Genomic DNA, 20,110 nt, shown 5'->3' on the forward strand with positions numbered 1-20,110 from the left:
ACACTTATTTCTTCTTTCTCTGGCTAGGTGGCGCAACGTCACCGCCCGCTACAAAGGGAACAGCCACTATCCATCCATCCATCCATCCTGTCGGCGCTTGCTCGCCCGCGTGTTTACCTATGTGGTGTCCGGATACAGACGCACTTTCGCTTCATTTTCAGCGAAATTATCGTTCTGTATGTGCGGTGTGAATACAGCATATATAAATTCCTGGAGCTGATCAAACATTGACGGTAAAAGAGATAGGGCGCAGACTAACTGGTGCATGACGATGAAGGAACGAATAACCGAGAGACACGGGACTTGACTCCGGGAGTTGTTAGGTATTTAGGAGGCTCGGTGTTATTAAATCGTTACTGTGTCTGAGAACTCTTGTGCTTGTCTTCGTGTCCCGTGTCTCTCGGTTATTCGTTCCTTCATCATTGACGGTAATCTCTGTGCGCTACTACTTGTAAATGTCGCCGAAAGCTAGCGGCGTGCAAGCTGTTCTGCTAACGAATTCGTGTGCGTCAGGGCGGCTGGTTCCTCATGCAGTTTAACTGTGTATGCGTGCCAGCTATAACGCTGAATGAACGTCATCGAAGTAGCCTAAATTACGATCGAGGGGCATAGTACGCCAGCCGTTCTCCGCAGTGCATTTGAAGAAGGTGAAAAACTGAAATGCTTATGTTACAATGTAATATGAGAGACACACGCACGCTCGTGTAAGCATCAGAACACAATTATATTTTCTTTTTGAAAAAAAAAAAATTGTAGCGTTTTTAAAAATGGCTTAGAAAGCAGCATTGATGTGGTTTTTTTCAGTTGAGTTCCATGGCCAGGCGGCATTAGTGTAGTTACAGCGAAAGTATGTGTACATTCCCGTATCACGACATATCACGAAGCAAGTGCGACAGGGCTCGAATTAAATACAGACGCGATGTCCTGAACAAAAGAAAAAAAAGCAAACAGACGTTTTTTGTTTTGTTTCCGCGACGCAAACAAAAAAATCAGAATTTCTAATCCCAGCCTGTGCGTCCACTGTGCTGTCTTGGTGTTTTCTCTGCTTTCTCACTCATGTCGGCCCAGAACAAATGATACCCCCTTGCAACATGCCGCCACGACAACAGACAGATCGCTCGGAAATAACACGCCGCTACAACTACCGAAAATAGTAACAAACGTTCTGGCAAAATATAATGCATGAACAAGGCAAAAATATCAACAAAACAAACACCTGTTTGAGATAGACCAAATAAAAGCTATTCCGCATTTTATTTGATAGACGAAGATTCCTCATGAAAACCAGATAGCCGTTCTTTTTACAGTTGCTGTACAATTGGCGTTCGTTTATTTACGTATAATGCGGGCCAAACCAATTTCTCGAGCAGGAGAGGATGCATTAATGAGTCAGGACAGCACAAGCGAATACAACCGCAACCACATGATAAAATGGTAATTACGCGCAAGAAGGCAAGCAAGGTTATAAGCCGGAAACAATTAAAAATAAAAAACGTTGGAGCTATCGTTCAGGGCAAATTATTGTTATTATTTCGCTCTCTAATGTTCTCTGATGAATCTAAGCCGTACAAAAGTAAAAATTTCGGATATTTTACATCCCTGTGCGCAAGTCCTGTTTAACTGGGAACGTAACTTAAAGGCCGAAACCCCGTAGGAGCAACGTAGAAATCCTACGTGGAACCCCCGCGCCCCTCGCGTTCCCTCGTCCCGCTTTTTCTATTGTTCTCTCCCCACATCGGCAGGCCGTACCAGCGGAGCAGAGAGGAGCGATCTAGAGTCACTAATTAAGCTACGCTTCAGAGTACCGACACTGAGTTCCAAGAGCGAGCATGCGCCATCTTGTTTCCGGGGCGCTCTACCCACGCGCACGCGTACTGCGCACCTTAGCGCACTGTGCCATCTATCGTGCGCGGGTGAAATGTTCCTTTCGTTTACAAGCAGCAGTTGACGGCCTTGAGCTCACCTTGACATCCTCCGGACGCTCTAGTTGACAATAAATGGATTATCGCACAACAATCATACACGCTTCCCTATCCCACAGGGAGCATTATGTTAGCCGTCTTTGATCCTCAAATGGGGATGGTACCGGTGAGGTGCGGAAACAAGATGGCGCACCTGCTCTCCCTTGGACCTCAGTGTCGATACTCTGAAGCGGAGCTTATTTAGTGAGAGAACTGATGTTCTGAGGCTGGAACAACATAGAAGGGACAAATACATACAAATACATACAATCTTTCATCCTTATTTAGTGACTCTAGAGCGATCGAGGGGCCGTGTTTAGGGAAACGCAGGAGCATCAAGAGTCGGCGGATGGGGAGGTCCCCACCGCAAATGTCACGATCGGAAACCCAGGAAACGCGGAACGGGCGACAGCTGAATCTGACACGACAAGGGAAGGGACCCATGTAGAGCGAAAGGTTGTGATTGTAGGCGACTCCAACATAAACCGTTGTAAGGAGATGATCACGCAGAAAACGAGAGGTGATAACAGAGTGACGGTGGTAGCACCACCGGGAAAAACGCTCAAAGATGCGCTAAAAAAGGCGGCGGAGATGGTGTGGGGGAGACGCCAGATCTATGGTAGTTGTGCATGCGGGCCTGAACGGCGTTCTTAACGGAAAAGTACGCGGATTGAGAGGCGTCATATAGCATGGCATAGGAAAGATAAAGAACGTTTCGGAGAACGCTTACGTGGCAATGTGCACGATACCGGATGTCAGGAGACAACGGATAAGTACAGAATGGATGGTGCTCGAAGCAAACCAGATAATTAAAGAGCTAGGTGGCAAGCTGGGGTATGAGGTACTAGAGGTGAATCGTCAAGTATATAGCTCTGAACCATTGCACGGGACGGGATCCATTATGGCGACCTGGTGGGTGTAAAGGTAGGAAGTAGGCTGGGGCGCAGCTTTTCTGGGGGGTCCACGGGCTCTCCGAGCCACGGGATAGACCGGGAGGTAGGTAGCAGTAGATTTCCGGAGATATTCGTAACTTTCACGGCCGTCAGGCGGCGTTGCACATTTCCAATATGGCGGTCACAGCGGTGATGGGCGGCGTATGACGGTATGACAGACCGTGGTAGTATCGCGAAGGGACGTAACTTGCCCTTTGTTACCGACGAGCATGACTACTCTGTCTTCACTGCCGTTACCGACAATAATGTCGCATATCGGAGCAACAGCAGAAAGCACTCGTCGCTGCCTTGTGGAGGGTGAAGCGGTACTCAACGCGGGGCACATTCAATGTTGCGGTATAAAATCCACTACAGCAGCATCACTGACCGTCCAAGGATTGTGTGTGCAGACTTCACATGTGCAAAGCAAGCCGCACGAGATCTACTTCACGTTGACAAAGGAGCAGAGTCTAACCGTAAGTCATTAGGTTATGCTTCAGTTGAACAGCATGGTGAACCCGCTAAGCCCAAAGTTTCGGATCGTTCCCGCTTTCGTATGCAGAAGTTAAAGTTAGGTTATCTCTAAACTTATCTTGGCCCAGGCGCGTGGTTTATAGTATATATATATATAGCAAAATGGGCAAGGGGTCGGCGTTTCGTCAGGACAAAAAGGCAAACAACCCCGTGGCTGTTTGATTAACGTTTTTCTCAACCTATAATATTAATGTCCCTCACAATGCCCACAATTTGCAGGTTCTATAATCCGGACACTCCTGAAGCGCGGAAATTTGAAACATTATTTCCCTTTTCAATACGCCTTATTCATAAGTGCTGCCATCTGGTGGCGGCGGCGGTGCCATGTTTGAGTATTCGGGCGGTCGCGCTATGTGCGATTTCCTGTAACGGGACCAGCTGGAAAGTCGGGAAACTTGCGATTCAAGCTTTTTAGCATGGCAGGCGAGCAGGAAGAATACACAGCCGAGCTCACGAAGCTAACGTTATACGAACGTTTTTTTTCGGACACTTCGTTATTGTCTTCTACAACGAGCAAACAGCATCGGATAAGCACGCACGGCGTACTGCAACTTCGTGACTGAATCTCACGTCGAACTGCGGAATTTTGGGGACTCTGTCGCTTTTGAACATATGAATACTCAACTACTTGCCCGAACTTTACAGTGAGTGTTCTGATGCGGTGTGTTACGCAGTTACGTAGCGGGTCCCTATATGCGCTTTTGTGCAGCATGGAGTGGCGATGGATGATCTTCCTACAGGACTCTCTGCTTAGCTGCTGGTCATGTTCAGGAACGGAATAAAAAAGCATTTGAGCGCCTGTGAGCAGACACATTTTGTGTACCTTCAGTAAAATATCAGATGTACTTTCATACTCGCACATGTTGTTGTTTGGTACCAGTAACCCAACAAAAGGTGAACGGATACATACTTTTTTAGATGGAAGTCATGTGGAGCTGACTGTTCACACAAAGAAAGAGGAAGAGCCCCTTTCTTGGAGACAAAGAAAACCAGACTTTCTGTGATGATTTGACGATTTACTCGCATCATATGCCATTTTCTTTGTGATGCAAAGGCAACGGCACATCAGAAGGAGCACATTGCTTTTGCTCTGAAATCTGATGTGTCGTACTTGGTTATCTACTTGGTACATAGCTCCTTTTTAAAAGCAATTATAGCAACAATGTCCCAAACGGACATGCACCACTAAGAGAGACAGTGCACAAAGCTCATTTTCCCAATCATCTTCTAAATGCTGCTCTGGCAGCATGCTTCCACTGGAAATTCAACACTCCTGCACATAAATGAAGTCATCTGTAGCTCGCGTTTAGTATAGACCTACTTCTGAAAGAAGCTGCCGTCCCGTGACACGCCAAACAACCTCAATCTAAGCATGTTCTGACTGTGAACGTGTCACGTGCCTTTTTAATTATTTTAGATGCAATAATAGCGAACTGAGGAACTACCTTGTCGGTATTCGAGCCAATACTCCCTTTTGGGTGCACAGTGGCACGAGCAGTAATGGGGAGCTGCCGGTCAACCTCCCGGGATGCCGTGTTGCTGGCGATAGGCGATGTGGCGAAAACCGAAACCACCGGCAGCTATACTCAAACATGGCGCGTAAACGTAGTCTCCGTCTCCGCAAATAGATGGCACGCACTCATGCATAAGGCGTATTTCAGGGCCACTGCACGTGCAAGGCAGGAAATTCACAACGCTGCAAACATATGGTGGCTATGCTGCTATATGTGAACAGGTGAGGAGATTCATCCTGCAAGGATTTATACAGGGTGTTTGCTCTAACGTGTCCAGAAATTATATTTAAAGCGAGCGATAAAAGAGAAACGAGCGCTACTTTTCAGCTACTTGACTAAGAAACAGGTGTTACTAGTGAAGCAGTACTTGTTTCTTACTTACTTACTTACTGTGTTTGTTACTTATGTTAGAGCAAACAGCCTGTATGTTAACTGATGGCATTTCGTTGTGGGCACGAGCACTATGGCATCATTACAGCTGCTTTATCTTCATGCTTGAGACGTGCAGCCTAATGGTCTCACATTCTTTCCATTGCATGCCAAATGTGCACGAACATGTCAGAATCTACTTTTTTAACTTTCTTCGTTTAGGTTTGGGGTTTCCAACCTGGAGACTCTTACGGCAACAGACATCACGCACGCCTGGGGAAAACTCTCCACTCAGAAAATGTACGAGCCAAAAATGATCAAGGAGTTATGCCACGTTACATCTGTACCAAGAGTCGCTGTTGGTGAGACAACATTGTAGTTTTTTCTCAAGACACTCATTCAAACTGCACCAAATTCGGCACTTGCTCTGCACATCAGCGGACGACATTCTCCTTGTGATTTTGCATATGACGCGACAAACACTGACCCGGAGATGTTAGTACTGCTACTGATGGACCACATTACAGGCAGCGCAGCTGTGAAGACCTTTTCCGGGATGATGTTTCAGCAAGTGGTATTTTCAGATGTAGGCAGATTTGTAATCTCCAGGTTCTCCTTTGACCATCTTGAGAAGCGGGATTATGAATTCTATCAGAACTACGGAAGGTTTCCAAAGAAGCAGCACTGTCATATGTGTGGAAACACGGACCCAAGATAATCAGAAGTGGTACAAGGAAAGGAAGGTGCGCATTACTGGGTCGCGATGTCATACGTTTCTAGTTTTCCGACCAATAGAGGGGAAGTCATGGGCTGATAAGGTACGCTCTATGATGGGCACCGTTTTTTCTGGGAATGATGCCACTAGGTACGGAAAGAACAGTGTGAAAGAAGCTTTGGAGGTCTACAGTCAGCTGACAGGAAACACTGTCCAAAGTGCAGGGCTGGTCATAAATGCTCTGGTCCCTTGGCTTGGATTTAGCCCTGATGGTGTTGTTTTCAAAGGGTCGAAGCCTGAAATCGTCTTGGAAGTGAAGAGCCGGGCAGAGCAAAAGTGCAACCGAGCTGATTGAGAATAAATCAGTGAAGTATGTCAGGAAGGTATGGGAAAACTGTCAACTGACCGTTACAGGCGCATATTATACGCAACTGCAGCTAGGGTTTTTCCTGCTGGACTTGAAGGTAGCACATTTTATGATATATTCAAAGGTTGAATCAGTCATCATTCCAGTGAAACGATGTGAAAGTTTTATTTCTGAACTGATACCGAGGTTGCAATATATTTATTTTATGTACGTGCTACCTAAGCCTGACTTATGATCTAATAATAATAATAATAATAATAATAATAATAGTATCTAACTATGACCTATATGAATCTTCAACACTAGTTTGGTCTAGCTTTCACACATAGCTTCTAGTGAAATTCGGAGCTGCTCTGTACAGCTGACAGGAGACTTGCAGAGTAGAGAATTTATTTATATTTTCCAAAGAACATGTAAAAAACAATGTGCTGTACCAATTGTATTCAAAGAAATACAAATATACTTCGTTTTAGCTATGTGCATGTTACCAGATTACAGGTGACCGATGACACACAATCGGCGTCAAGGGTGAGAACACAAGAATAGTACCACTGCAGGCACTGTCCTGAAATTCTAAGTCACCATTTGTCAGAAAGCAATGACCACACACAGCCTAAGGATTATATTGAGCTCCTTCCATTATTCTTTTTATTGACAGCATGTTGGCTGCCATCCAGTTCATGAAAGTGACCTTTATCGTTGAAAGAACGGTTCAACAGTAAGCGAGCTGGTGATAGTGTCCATGATGGCGAGACCTGAAGAGGAGATACAAGAAGGGACATCCACACACTATGTTGAGACACTGTGTATGTCCCTTCCTATCCCTCGTCTCAGGGTTTTTCGCTATGAACCTTCATGATGGTTCCTTCCGGAAACTTCATATATTTTTAGGTAGAATTATGAAGGTACAGCCAGGCGCTGTTACCAAATCACACAGTACTTTTCTTGAAACAAGAATTCATAGAACGTACACAGTCATCTTCAGCATTGCACACACCTATGGGACATGTTAATCACTTTGGAATGTCCCAGACATGTCATGGAGGCCGGCACATGATTAGTGGTGTTGAACAGACAACTATTTGTCATATTTTAGGCACAAAAAGCAGTTCTGGCACCTGCATGTTGAGACAGATGTATCTCTACATACTTTGCCATGACACAAATATATGAAGCAACAAATGTACTCTCTACTTTTTTATGGTTATTAGTCAACACTGCCAAGAATGTGCGAACACAGTCTTGTACCAGCTACACTGTTCAAAATGACCTTCACACACGGCACATTGTAGGTCAACGAGACTCTAGAATGATGTCCTCCTCCCCATTGGCTGAAAAAGTTTTTCTACTACTTTGCATAAGGGGAAGAGTATTTGTATGGCTTCACATCCATGTAGGTCTTCTTGTTACACTGAAGGATTTGTGCCATGCCTCAGGCCTGCAGAACAGACAATTATCTTCAATGGCTTCTCACCTCAGGGTGTCTGCTTGTGATATTGTGCAGGACAGAGACTGCACATGTTCCACACCGCAAGTTCGCGTTGTGGATGAACACTGCAGGACAGAGGTTGCAATTTTATGGCTGCTCACCCGTGTGTGTTCGCTTGTGACATGAAAAGGTTCCGCTCTGTCTGAACACTGCAGGACAGAGACGGCACTTGTATGGCTTCTCGCCCGTGTGTATCCGTTTGTGCTGTTCTAGGATCCTGATCCGGCTGAACTCTGTATGGCAGACACCGCACTTGTATGGCTTCTCGCATGTGTGCATCCGCTTGTGCTGCTGTAGGTGCCAGTTGTGGCTGAACTCTGCAGGGCAGACATCGCTCTTCTATGGCTTCTCGCCCGTGTGTCTCCGCGTGTGCTGCTTTAGGTACCCGCAGCGGCTGAACTCTGCGTGGCAGACATCGCACTTGTATGGCTTCTCACCTGCGTGTGTCCGCTTGTGACGCTGTAGGTGCCCGTTGTGGCTGAACTCTGCAGGGCAGACATCGCACTTGTATGGCTTCTCGCCCGTGTGTCTCCGCTTGTGCTGCTGTAGGTTCCCACTCTGGCTGAACTCTGCATGGCAGACACCGCACTTATATGGCTTCTCGCCTGTGTGTATCCGCTTGTGCTGCTGTAGGTGCCCGTTGTGGCTGAACTCTGCAGGGCAGACATCACACTTGTATGGCCTCTCGCCAGTGTGTCTCCGCTTGTGCTGCTTTAGGTGCCCGCTGCGGCTGAACTCTGCGTGGCAGACATCGCACTTGTATGGCTTCTCACCTGCGTGTGTCCGCTTGTGACGCTGTAGGTGCCCGTTGTGGCTGAACTCTGCAGGGCAGACATCGCACTTGTATGGCTTCTCGCCCGTGTGTGTCCGCTTGTGCTGCTGTAGGTTCCCACTCTGGCTGAACTCTGCATGGCAGACACCGCACTTGTATGGCTTCTCGCCTGTGTGTATCCGCTTGTGCTGCTGTAGGTGCCCGTTGTGGCTGAACTCTGCAGGGCAGACATCACACTTGTATGGCCTCTCGCCAGTGTGTCTCCGCTTGTGCTGCTTTAGGTGCCCGCTGCGGCTGAACTCTGCGTGGCAGACATCGCACTTGTATGGCTTCTCACCTGCGTGTGTCCGCTTGTGACGCTGTAGGTGCCCGTTGTGGCTGAACTCTGCAGGGCAGACATCGCACTTGTATGGCTTCTCGCCCGTGTGTGTCCGCTTGTGCTGCTGTAGGTTCCCACTCTGGCTGAACTCTGCATGGCAGACACCGCACTTGTATGGCTTCTCGCCTGTGTGTATCCGCTTGTGACGCTGTAGGTGCCCGTTGTGGCTGAACTCTGCAGGGCAGACATCGCACTCGTATGGCTTCTCGCCCGTGTGTGTCCGCTTGTGCTGCTGTATGTTCCCGCTCATGTTGAACTCTGCAGGGCAGACATCGCTCTTGTATGACCTGTCGTCAGTACACTTCACCACGTGGTTCTCGTCACTTCCAGACCACGAGAATGCAGAGGGACAAATGTTGCACCCAGAACCCTCCTCTCCCATCTGAACATTCATTGAAGGAGTTGTGGGACACTTGTCAGACTCATTGTGACAGTGTGCAAACATGTGGCATTCGAGGCTGGCTTTCCACATGCATGCATTTGCACATGGCTTGCTCTGGTCTCTATGTTGCTCAGCGTGTCGATCATTCATAGTGACTAGTGTAGTGCTGTCGGGCTGCAGTTCAACTGTTGTTGTGCTGATCTTGAACTGTGCATTTGAAGAAGTGCAACCTGAGTATTCTTGTTCACAATTGCCTCTGGGCTTGTCCTGAATATGGAGCATATCAGCACTTTTTCTTGCGTCTGAAATTTCATACATAGGACATTCTGAGGGCATAGCAGTCCAGACGCACCTCTGATTCTCGATCTTTGAAAAACTAGATGGCGCCACATTCGCAAAGCCTTGTCACACTGTTTGCGTACCAACTCCACAAATAATCCCTATTGTGCACGACTGAGGGCACAAGCTCAAAGCAGCTCGCGAACGCTCCAGTATTTGCCGAGAGGTAAAGTGTAGGACTTTCAGATGGAACAACCTGAGCTACATTCAGGACAATCACAGCATTTTGTTTCGTTTCTTTTACTGTATAAGTATTTCTGTTAATTTTTGTTTCAGTGTCATATACTTAGGCCATGCTTATTTATGCACTGTTATATCTCCGCCATCATGTGACTGTGAACGTGCAGGAAGGCCTTCCGAGCAATTATGCTAATTTGACATGGCTGAGCCATTCCAGCCAAAACTAGCCAATGATGTACTAGCTCAGCCCTTTAGAGAAGAATTGAAAAAAAAAAAAAAACGATCATATTTCGTTACTGGCGTGCACGCGAAACATACGCTCTCTTTTTCGTCACACTCCCCGTAGCTTCGGCTCATTTGCATATCAAAATTCGAAGATGGATATTGTCACCCAGGATAATCCTCTCAACCTGCCCTGTCGCTTGTGTTCAAAATCCCGATTAAAAAGTTAATGCCTTGAACATTTTGAAAAATATCTAATTTTGTTCACTAAATTGATACATTTTTGTTGTTGACACAACATCACTGACGACTGCTTGCTAAACCATCCAAACTGTCATCGTCCTCTTTACCGGAAGAGCTCAAGACATTGCAAATCACCGCTTTCGTCTCTGCTTCCCGGATGCGTACATATCGTTGGTGTCACCGCCCGAGTCTTCACAAATCTCGTGGTAACTTCGTTTTAGTGACAAACGCGATGCGTGGGAGCTTTAAAAACTCTTTAAAAACCAGCGTTGTCAGCTCACGTTTTTTGCCTCACACGGCGACACGAAGTTCACTCCAAAATAGACCTGTGCGCCGATGCCACTTTGACCGGCGGCGGCGTAGAGCCGGTATTGCCACCGGTGGTGGCGGCGGCGTCAGCGGCGCGAGGGCATAAACGCGTAAGCCGTCCACAAGCGTACGCAAGCGCTGGTGGCCTGCGAGGTGTATACTGTTTACACAGGGTGTGACACAAAACCCGCCATTGTTGTAACTACCCTCAAGCGGGTGCTTTTGGTCTTGTCCTGGTCGCACGTCATAGAAAACGTCATTTTGAGGTCATGTGACTTTGTTTATGTCTCGTTTTGCCGCTTACCGACATATTTTCACCGTCAGAACACCAAGAGATGACCCTATTTTGCCAGCGTAAACTATGCGGTGCTTCTTCCGCAACATGGTAGCCCATTTCACCTCAGTTTACGTACATCGCATCGGCTCGGTAAGTCTTAACGCGCGGTCGTCATCACATCTTTGGAAGCTGTAAACAATACGAGGCTTTATATGTAAAACTGCGCGTTTTACTGCAGGATTATCGGATAAAAATAATTACCGTGATCGAAAAACATCCAAAACGTCGTCCAGAAACAACAACCGCATTGTTTACAAACGGTTTGGCCGCCGATCACGGGCGCCGCCATCTTTAAGGTCACGTGTGCCTTGACGTTTGCTGTGACGTGCGACCAGGACCTGTCCAGGATGCATTGTGTTCGCCCAGCACGCTTTCGTCTACGGAGCAATACATTGGATGTCACCCCTGTGACTGTTTAGACTACATTCGGAACCACTAAACCACTAACCTTTTTATTGGAAGAAAAAAAAGTCTTACCGTAACAAATTTATCATAAACAATAGATCTACCTCGATCACATTTTGACTAGAACAAGCCGTGAAAGCACGTTATCTGTGCACAGTAACATGGTTGCACACGCGCTGTACCCTCAGAGGGAATTTTTACAGAGGGCATAGTTGTCATGCACAAAAATCAACACGGTCAACGGGAGGAGGAGGGGCAACGGCCCCCATTGCACCCCTTCGCGGTGCCCATGGGATCAACCTAATACTATCACGAATGAATGAAAACATTAATAATAATAATGACAGTATAAGAGCCACAAAGCTCGAGCGTTCTCTACGCGTCTCCTTTTGCCAATGTTTTGCATTCGTTCAGCAGCGGTGAGAAGATTTCCATGTACCAGCATACTCACTTATCGAAGGGCTTATCTCCATCCTTCTCCTTTGCGTTTGTCAGGCACTCATCGCAGAAGAAATCAGAGCCAATCTTCCGCTTCCTGTCACCGTCTTGCGAAACAAGGTGCTAAAGTAACTCCTCACCGCGCTCGTTTTAAATGCACTTGAGTTGTTATCAACAGAGAACAACGACACACGCTTCAATAACGAAGATCCAGTCCCTGATGCCATGACAGTTCAATACTCGTGAGGCCAAGACCGGCAGAAGTGCGCGAAACCATTTTCAGCTTCCCGCCCAGCAGCGCAACCGATCAGAACACGGAACGCGTGAGGGATATCGGCGCGTGTCGCGCAGGGTTGCCAGATGGCACAAGCTGCGTGTAGCCAAATGTTTAGCTCAAGTAGCCAAAATATAGCAAACCAGGCATTTGTACATTGTTTTCCTTCACGTTCTATGTAGCCAAAATGTAGCCAACCAGGCATATGTACATGTTTTCCTTCACGTTCTATGTAGCCAAAATGTAGCCAACCAGGCATTTGTACATTGTTTTCCTTCACGTTCTATGTAGCCAAAATGTAGCCAACCAGGCATTTGTACATTGTTTTCCTTCACGTTCTATGTAGCCAAAAAGTAGCCAACCAGGCATTTGTACATTGTTTTCCTTCACGTTCTATGTAGCCAAAAAGTAGCCAACCAGGCATTTGTACATTGTTTTCCTTCACGTTCTATGTAGCCAAAATGTAGCCAACCAGGCATTTGTATATTGTTTTCCTTCACGTTCTATGTAGCCAAAAAGTAGCCAACGGTCCGCAGCGTTTTGGCGGTCATATTGGTCACATGACAACGGTTTTGAACAATGTGAAATAGGTATATATATACGGCAGTTATCGTCACTGTAATATACTTTCAACGGAGAGGAAATTAAAATGTCTTATTTAGCAATATTTATGGAAGGAGCAAAACGAACTATGCGTGAAAAGTTGCCTATTTACCCGTTGTTTTAGTGCAGAGTAACTGACAAATTCCACGTTGGCAATGACCACAGTCACGCTGAGAACATCAATCGAACTCGTTCAAAATGACGCGTTCCTACACTTTGGAAAGATAATTTTCCGTTTGCCCTTTCTCTTTTTCATTTTTCTTTTTGCATTCACTTTAGCGCTCCGAAGAATCAGTGAGATAGAGCTCGAGCAGACGAGAGAAACAGAGAGGAAAAAGAAATAGAGCGGAAGAAGAAACAGTGAGCCGTGCGCAAAGGAACCCCGACAAATCTTCGTTGCCCCAATGCAGTATAAAAAATAACAAAGACGGTTAAGAGCATCAACTGTTTACTACACACATGTTTACTATAACGGGTGGAGTTGTACGTTTCCTCCACGTACAACTCCGACCCGTCTCTAGGTCTCTCTGCCCTTGTCCAGCCACCTCCTATTGATTGCGGTTTGCTTCGGTTTATTTTTGTTTATAATTGTATTGCGTTTGTAGTTCTCTTCACCCTCACACTTTTCTCTTGTTCCATGTGACTTTTTTTATATATGCTTCACCACTTGTAACAGGTCCTCAAACCTGAAGTGCAGCCTACTGCACGAAAGTCTTGTTTTTAATGTGTATATAGTAAACAGTTGATGCTCTTAACCGTCTTTGTTATTTTTGATTCTGCATCGCCGGAAACTTCCACATTGTTTTTCTTCACGTTCAATGTTGCCCCAATGCCTAATGACATGACATCACGCCGTTTGACGACTCCTTTGCGGGCAACACCGTAAGCTTTTTTACACTTTTCTGGTGTAAATGGCTTGTCCCATGGCGCACACCTTTTTGGTGTTGCCTTTACACTCAAATGATGGGTGTTTTCTAATACACCCTTTACTTAAGTGTATTCCTAAAAAACACTGTTATAATGGGCGTTTAAAACTAAAAACACCCTTAAAAGGGGAGTATTCTATTGAAAACACCTTTTATGATGGAATTGTTTGCTGGCAAATATTCCCTAGCTAGTGTAATAGAAGCTTCTGCGGCAGCATGCCGAGACCAGTGGCCGAGACATACAGTTCGACGCTCTTGCTTCTATGGCAAGCACCACCCTGAACACGGCAGACTTCCAGCCGTGGTCCCATCGTAGAACCTATCCCGGAGCGCAATGCGTCGCAGGCACGCCTTGTTAGCTTGGTAACACTGTGGGGCCAACGTGAGTGCCGAGGCTTGAAGAGACCTCGGGCGCCCTCAGTAGCCTATATGGGCGTGTCGGATGGATCATATACTGAAATACAATTTGTTGGGGCACGTCCGTTACATGTGGTGGGGTGGGAAACGTTTGCAACGGCGACGGGAATGCGTTTTTGCAATTAACACCCACGCTTGCAACGACTCAAAGATATCAGCTAAATACCTAACATCCTTCCCTGTCAAATACTGTGTTTTTAACACAGGTTATCGTCTTTAATGTGATTACTTGCTGAGCGGAGCTGTGAAACCAGCATAATTTTTCGCTCACGAAATAAAACACCATTTTTAACACCATATTCCCAATTCAAATGGAGTGTAAAGAAGGTGTATTAGACGGTATGCACCTGTTTCAACACCACATTTTACACCCTTAATGATCGGCATTGGATAAAACGTGATGTATGTCGTATTACACCTTCAGTAATGCTCTTCTTGCACCCTTTGCGGAATAGAAAATGGTGGCATTCTGTTGGCAAAAGTGCTCCATGCGGTTGCCGCCATAGAGGGAAGCAATCTGAGCACTCTTCCAAATGCTTGGCAATTTCGGAGTTTGAAGCTTGATTTTTTACTTTTAATGAATGCTCTCTCAGACGATCATTTAAGCAACATTTTGTCTGGCCAATATAATAAAAACCACAAGCTAGGGGGATCTGATAAACAATGTTTGAAGAACAGGGGACGAATTTGTTTCGGTGATTCTTGCAGGTAACTTCAGGTTTCACGAAAGGCGTGAGGCGATCAAGACGGAAGTTCTCTTGAATGCAAGGTTGACTTGAAATTTCTTTGCAACGGCCAACCAGTTGTGAGACGCTTTATGGAAGTAAGGTAATACAACACGTTTGGAGACCGAGTGCTTAGTTTCATGCGAACGAGGAAGCACGGTGTTTAACAATACATTTAAAGCAATAAGTAGCATGTGTTGGGGGTAACCAGCATCCTTCAAACAGAGAAGCTGACTCTCAGCAGAGGGAAGAATGTGATGACAACAAGATTTTTTTTACTGCATTTGATAGGATACCTGTGATCAAACCAGGGTGTCGAACCGCAAAAAATACGGGTTCGGTTCGGGTTCGCGTTGTTTTGATTTCGTTCCGGTTCAGTTCCGGTTCGGCCAGGCCAGAAATCGAACCGGTTTGCAAACCAGTTCGCAGCCCCGAACCGGTTCACGAACCGGTTCAACGCTTCCGTTATATATGTTCCATAAAACTGCTTTTATCAGGAAATGCGTGGCTAATAGCTTACTGCTGTTGTCTGCATTGACGTCTCTAGCGGTGAGGTAGCCCTTTAGTGAGAGAAATGAGAAATGGATGAACACTTATTGCAACTAGAGTTCACGCTGTTGAAGCGGTGTAGTCCTGCTACTTTCTGTTCCCAAAATATCTTTTTTCACACGCACAGTGCCAGCAAGATACACTTAAAGGAAGCCTAATAAGATGGACAGCGTAACATAGACGACAGTACTTGCCGGCACACTGCCTTCGCAGCGTGAATCGATCTGAAACCGTACTAAAGCATGTCGAAAATATGCCTGCAAGCCTTACTCTGTCCGAGCTCACAGCAGTGTACTTGTTAATCCACAACACAACGGCAATGTGTCACGACGACACAACTGCGCTACCAATAAGCAGAACCACATTTACTTTTCAAAGCACGACCAATCAAACAGGCACCGTTCTGCGTATGCTCCTTCTCCACTTCTCATGTTTCTGACCTGTTTAATTTGTGCTGCTCACGTGTAAAGGGAAATCTTGGGCGCTTATTTGATCACATATTCGTCCTGTAGAGCTATATAAATGGCCTACTCCATTCGTGTTTCATTCGTCCGCGTGGCACCTGGTCTCTGAAGAGTAGACGCCGCACCGCGTGCGTGGGGCGCTAGCCGCGGCACTCACAAGGACAACTGCGCTTCAACATGTTAAAAAGACGCTGAAAGTATACTTACTATACGTCGTCGTCTGAGTGCTAGGTGAACATTTCTGAAATTTATGATATAGGCGCGTGATGATGACACCAACGTGTCTTCGTTCGGGGATAGAGAGGAACTCTTATACTGACTTCTTTTATGTCCGAACCGTTTTGTTGCGAACCGGTTACCGCTATTATTTTTTACGGTTCTGCTCCGGTTCGGGTTCAACAGTGTCATGAAAATTTCGTTTCGGGTTCGGGTTCGGTTCCGGCAAAAATAACGGTTCGGGTACGATTTTCGGTTCGGGTTCGTGTTCGGTTCGACACCCTGGATCAAACCCCGTTTTACAGTTTTAGAGTGACTTCTAATTGAGACTTCGCGTTGTGCCTGTCCTATATGTTCCCTAGTCTCGGGGCTTTACATTATGCATAATCTAATCAGTCTAATCTTATGACCCTGTCACACGGGCAGTCTCCACTGAAGACAACGACCATTGAAAATTCGCGTAGCGCCATGAAGCAGGCATCACGTCAACTTCTCAATGAGCATTGGATCCAATGTTTCCTGGTAGGCTGACACATCCTCCGATGCAGCGAAACAGGAACAAGGATGGACACAGAAGACACGGTACACTTTCAACCAAGTTTTACTACAATAAAGGTGCAAGATCTTCATAGGCTCAAACATATATCATCCAGTTATCCATCCATCATCCATCTTATTATTATCCAATATTATTATCCAATTCGGTTATTGTATACCCTGAGCACTACTGTAACTGTCATAGACAAACCTTGACTTGTCGGGTTAACGTGGAATCCCTCGCTCCGATTACGCGAAGGCTGCTCAATAGATGGCGCCGCAAGCGACCGAGTAATGTGACCTTTCTTCGACGAAAAATCTGAAGTGCCGTGTGCGCTACGTCGTTAGAACACGTCAAAGTTGTAAACAGAGATGGGAGCTTTTGTCCTGAGGTGTTGCTCTCTGATCGAATTTAGACTTCCGTGATCGAATATCGGCCTACAATCATCTGTCTGCTCTTCAACGATTCCGTGTGGGATTCTCCAGCCTAGGAGGGTCGCTTCGAAAAGCCACTCATTATTTTGAATGTTTCCGTGAATTGCGTAGTGCTATGTTTCTTTAAACAGCTTTCGAAGAGCAACATACAGAAAACATTATATATTAAGCAGGGACAAAATTAACTATGTGATGTATCACGAGAATGTCGTCGAAAACGAACCTAAAGAAGCTGGCTTCAAAACTGAGCCTGCAAAGGCTATACACTGGAATAAAATTGAATACTCACAAACGTACTTTGCTTGTACTATTGCTAAGGCACTAATAAATTTGTTCTCACAAAATAGTTGTTCAGCAAACACGAAATGTGGAGGTAAGATCATGACACAAAACAGAGCGAGAAAAGGAAATTGTGTATGACAGTTATTCGCTGTTGAATTTTAGGTTTACACACTGTCGTGCAAGCCACATGTTGCCAAACACGTCATCTTTACTTCAGTCAGGGGCGGATCCAGGATTTTTCTGAGACGGGCTCTACGCTTGGACAGCATGGTGGACATGAGATCTAGGTCAATTGAACACTATGTGAAGACAAAAATTGAGGAGGGGTTCGAGACATCCTGACCCCCTATAGATCCGCCCCTGACTTCACTTCATTACTTCAGTATTCGGAAATCGCCGTGCTTTCTCCCATGAGTTCTACGGACAAAACAAAATAGTATTAGATATTCCTTTCAATCCAATGCAAGGGTGAACGATTCACAGCTTTATACATCAGGGCACCGACAAGGACCGTATAGCTCTCCCCAAACATTAGATAAGATAAGGAAAACAAAATATGAAGACGTTAGTTCTGGCTCGAGTAGGAGCTACAGTTTCATTATACGAGTACTGAAACAACAGGTGCCGCTTGCATTACGTTTCATTCACTGTTATTATTCTTTGTCAGGTTACGATCGTAACCTTCATAAAAAGAATAGGGACTTTTAGGAAGACGTACAAGTTTCTCGATAACATATCCGAAAACATAAGCCAATCGCCTGATTCTTTTGAGGTGGCTGACATCACGTTGCTGATATCTGATTGACTGACAGCGATACGGAGTCGGAATTGCAGGGCGCTTAAGATTTGTATCGCAAAACTATTACGATAAAACACCTGCAGATGATACCCCCCTCCCAGGGATGGGCAGTATTTAAATACATTGTAGTTAAAATACTATTTAAAATATAAATACATGTATTGACATTTAAATACAGACTCGAAAAATGTATTTATAGTTATATTTAAATACAAACTTTCGAGTATTTATTCTTGTAAATACTCTATAAATACTACTAAATACAGAATATAATGACTCATGTTTTAAAGTTGCCCTGCATTTAAAGGAGTACAGAGGGACATCCAAAAAAATTTCAGGTTAAGACATCTGATGAAAGTGTGTGTGCCATTATACCGAGTAGCGCGAAAGGTTTTGATGTGTGCAATTTATTTCCCAGAAAAAAACTCACATAAACATAGCTCCGCGCATTCACCCTTAACTCGCCACTCCAGCTATAACGAGGATGAGGAGGTATGATGGCACGTCATCGATGACGGTATAAGGAGAACTCGTTCTGGTTCGCCGGTCAGTGGGGGTCAGCGCCTTGTCCCTTTGCCGCCGTAAACCTGTTTTGCCAGTTCTCCCGGAGAATTGGGGATAGAAGGAGCAGCCGAAGCATTACCGAGCAAGGAGATAGGCTTTATCAGAACCCCGAACAGCCGAGTAGCAGACGACAGCGGAGTAGCAGACAACATTTCTCTAGGCCAACAAGCGAGCGTTCTCCTTATAGCGTCAGTGTGAGGTTCCTGGCAGATCACAGGCTGGTACTGCTCTTCACCACCGTTGCGCACGGTCGATTTTTGTGGCGTATTTTAAATTCAATTTCTGCGATAATTATGACTCTGTGGTGTAAATTACTTCGCATGGTGCATCTTACTGGCCTACTTAGCAGTTTTATAGGAAGAAAACTGGGTGTTAAAAATGACCTCTGGGCTACTTTAACTTCTCGGGAAGAAGGGCGAGTATGGGGAGCAGTTATGCAGTGTTTGCGCTAGAATGCACATGCGACAATCCATTTTAGATGACAAGTTTTTCACTGTTGTTGCAGACAACGGTCGCGACTACCCGATTACCTTCTTGCACGAAGCATCTGCGTCAAATTTAATGCAAGACTTTGCTCATCGGCACCTGTGGAGATGCTGTTTCTGATTGGCCGAACAGAAGACGCCTACCTAGATGCAGTCTTCGATAAACTTAATAAATATTAGTATCGCTTATTGTTATTATATCTTAATATCGCCATGATAATCGAACAAATAAATGCTATTGTTCCTTGCTGATTTGTTGTTATGAACATCGTAATTTCTGCAATTCCAGATGACATCTTCCTCAGAGTATTTATGATAGTAGGTATTTAAATACTGTATTTATATTTTGTATTTAAATACACATATTGAAGAGTATGAAGAGTATTTTGTATTGATAGTTAAATACTCAAAAAATGTATTTATGCCCCCTCCACACTGACGTCTAGGTCTTCGAACAGTTCGAACACGCCTGGTTCGTCAAAACTATCCATAGCCTATGTGATGAAATACAGCATGGTCAAATTCAATGTACGCGGCATAGCATTCGGTTTCAACTTCAATGGAGAACGTTCTCTCCCCCATTACAAGTGCTCCTCTCCCGAAGTGGAAACTGGTAGCGGTGGCAGCACAGTGCAGTCCTCCGTAGCAGACGACAAAATGCATCTTTTGTCCAGGTTATCACAAAGATTTGGGTGCCCGACGTGAAAGACTTGCTTGATTTATGATCATTGAGAAGGAATGAATGACATGACACCATTCTCAAGCGGGTCCTTGCAATAAGAAAAAATTAATGAGCATTTTAGTGATCCTCCAATAGAGCTTCACGTATTGATATCCAAAGCAACAAAAATTGGTATAAATTCAACCAAGTGTCGCACACGAGTAAAAAAGGTGTCAGTCAATGCAGGATCGGCCATGGTATAATCTCTGACGTTTAACTCAATATG

The 20,110-nt window shown here is 45.4% G+C and overlaps 2 protein-coding genes across 5 annotated transcripts in view; both read right to left on the reverse strand.

The window, feature by feature from the left end:
- LOC135378985 (zinc finger protein 431-like) overlaps positions 1 to 20,110 on the reverse strand; it is a 102,819-nt gene that overhangs the window by 57,088 nt on the left and 25,621 nt on the right. The gene's annotated exons all lie outside the window — the stretch shown is intronic.
- LOC135378986 (zinc finger protein 883-like) lies at positions 6,691 to 12,683 on the reverse strand. The gene is made up of 2 exons (XM_064612198.1): positions 11,901 to 12,683; positions 6,691 to 9,716 (listed from the first exon to the last, which is right to left on the reverse strand). Exons 1-2 carry the CDS (start codon positions 11,920 to 11,922, stop codon positions 8,221 to 8,223), a joined length of 1,518 nt encoding a protein of 505 aa, XP_064468268.1. The 5' UTR covers positions 11,923 to 12,683; the 3' UTR covers positions 6,691 to 8,220.

The sequence above is a fragment of the Ornithodoros turicata genome, chromosome 1 (assembly GCF_037126465.1).
Source record: "Ornithodoros turicata isolate Travis chromosome 1, ASM3712646v1, whole genome shotgun sequence".
NCBI classification, from domain to species: Eukaryota; Metazoa; Arthropoda; class Arachnida; order Ixodida; family Argasidae; genus Ornithodoros; species Ornithodoros turicata.

Bases quoted from the DNA above. Each gene is read 5' to 3' on its own strand.
- LOC135378986 (XM_064612198.1), bottom strand. From the start codon at position 11,922: ATGGAGATAAGCCCTTCGATAA. The intron at 9,717-11,900 runs GTGAGTATGCTG...ATGAAATTTCAG, and splicing joins GGAGATAAGCCCTTCGATAA to ACGCAAGAAAAAGTGCTGAT.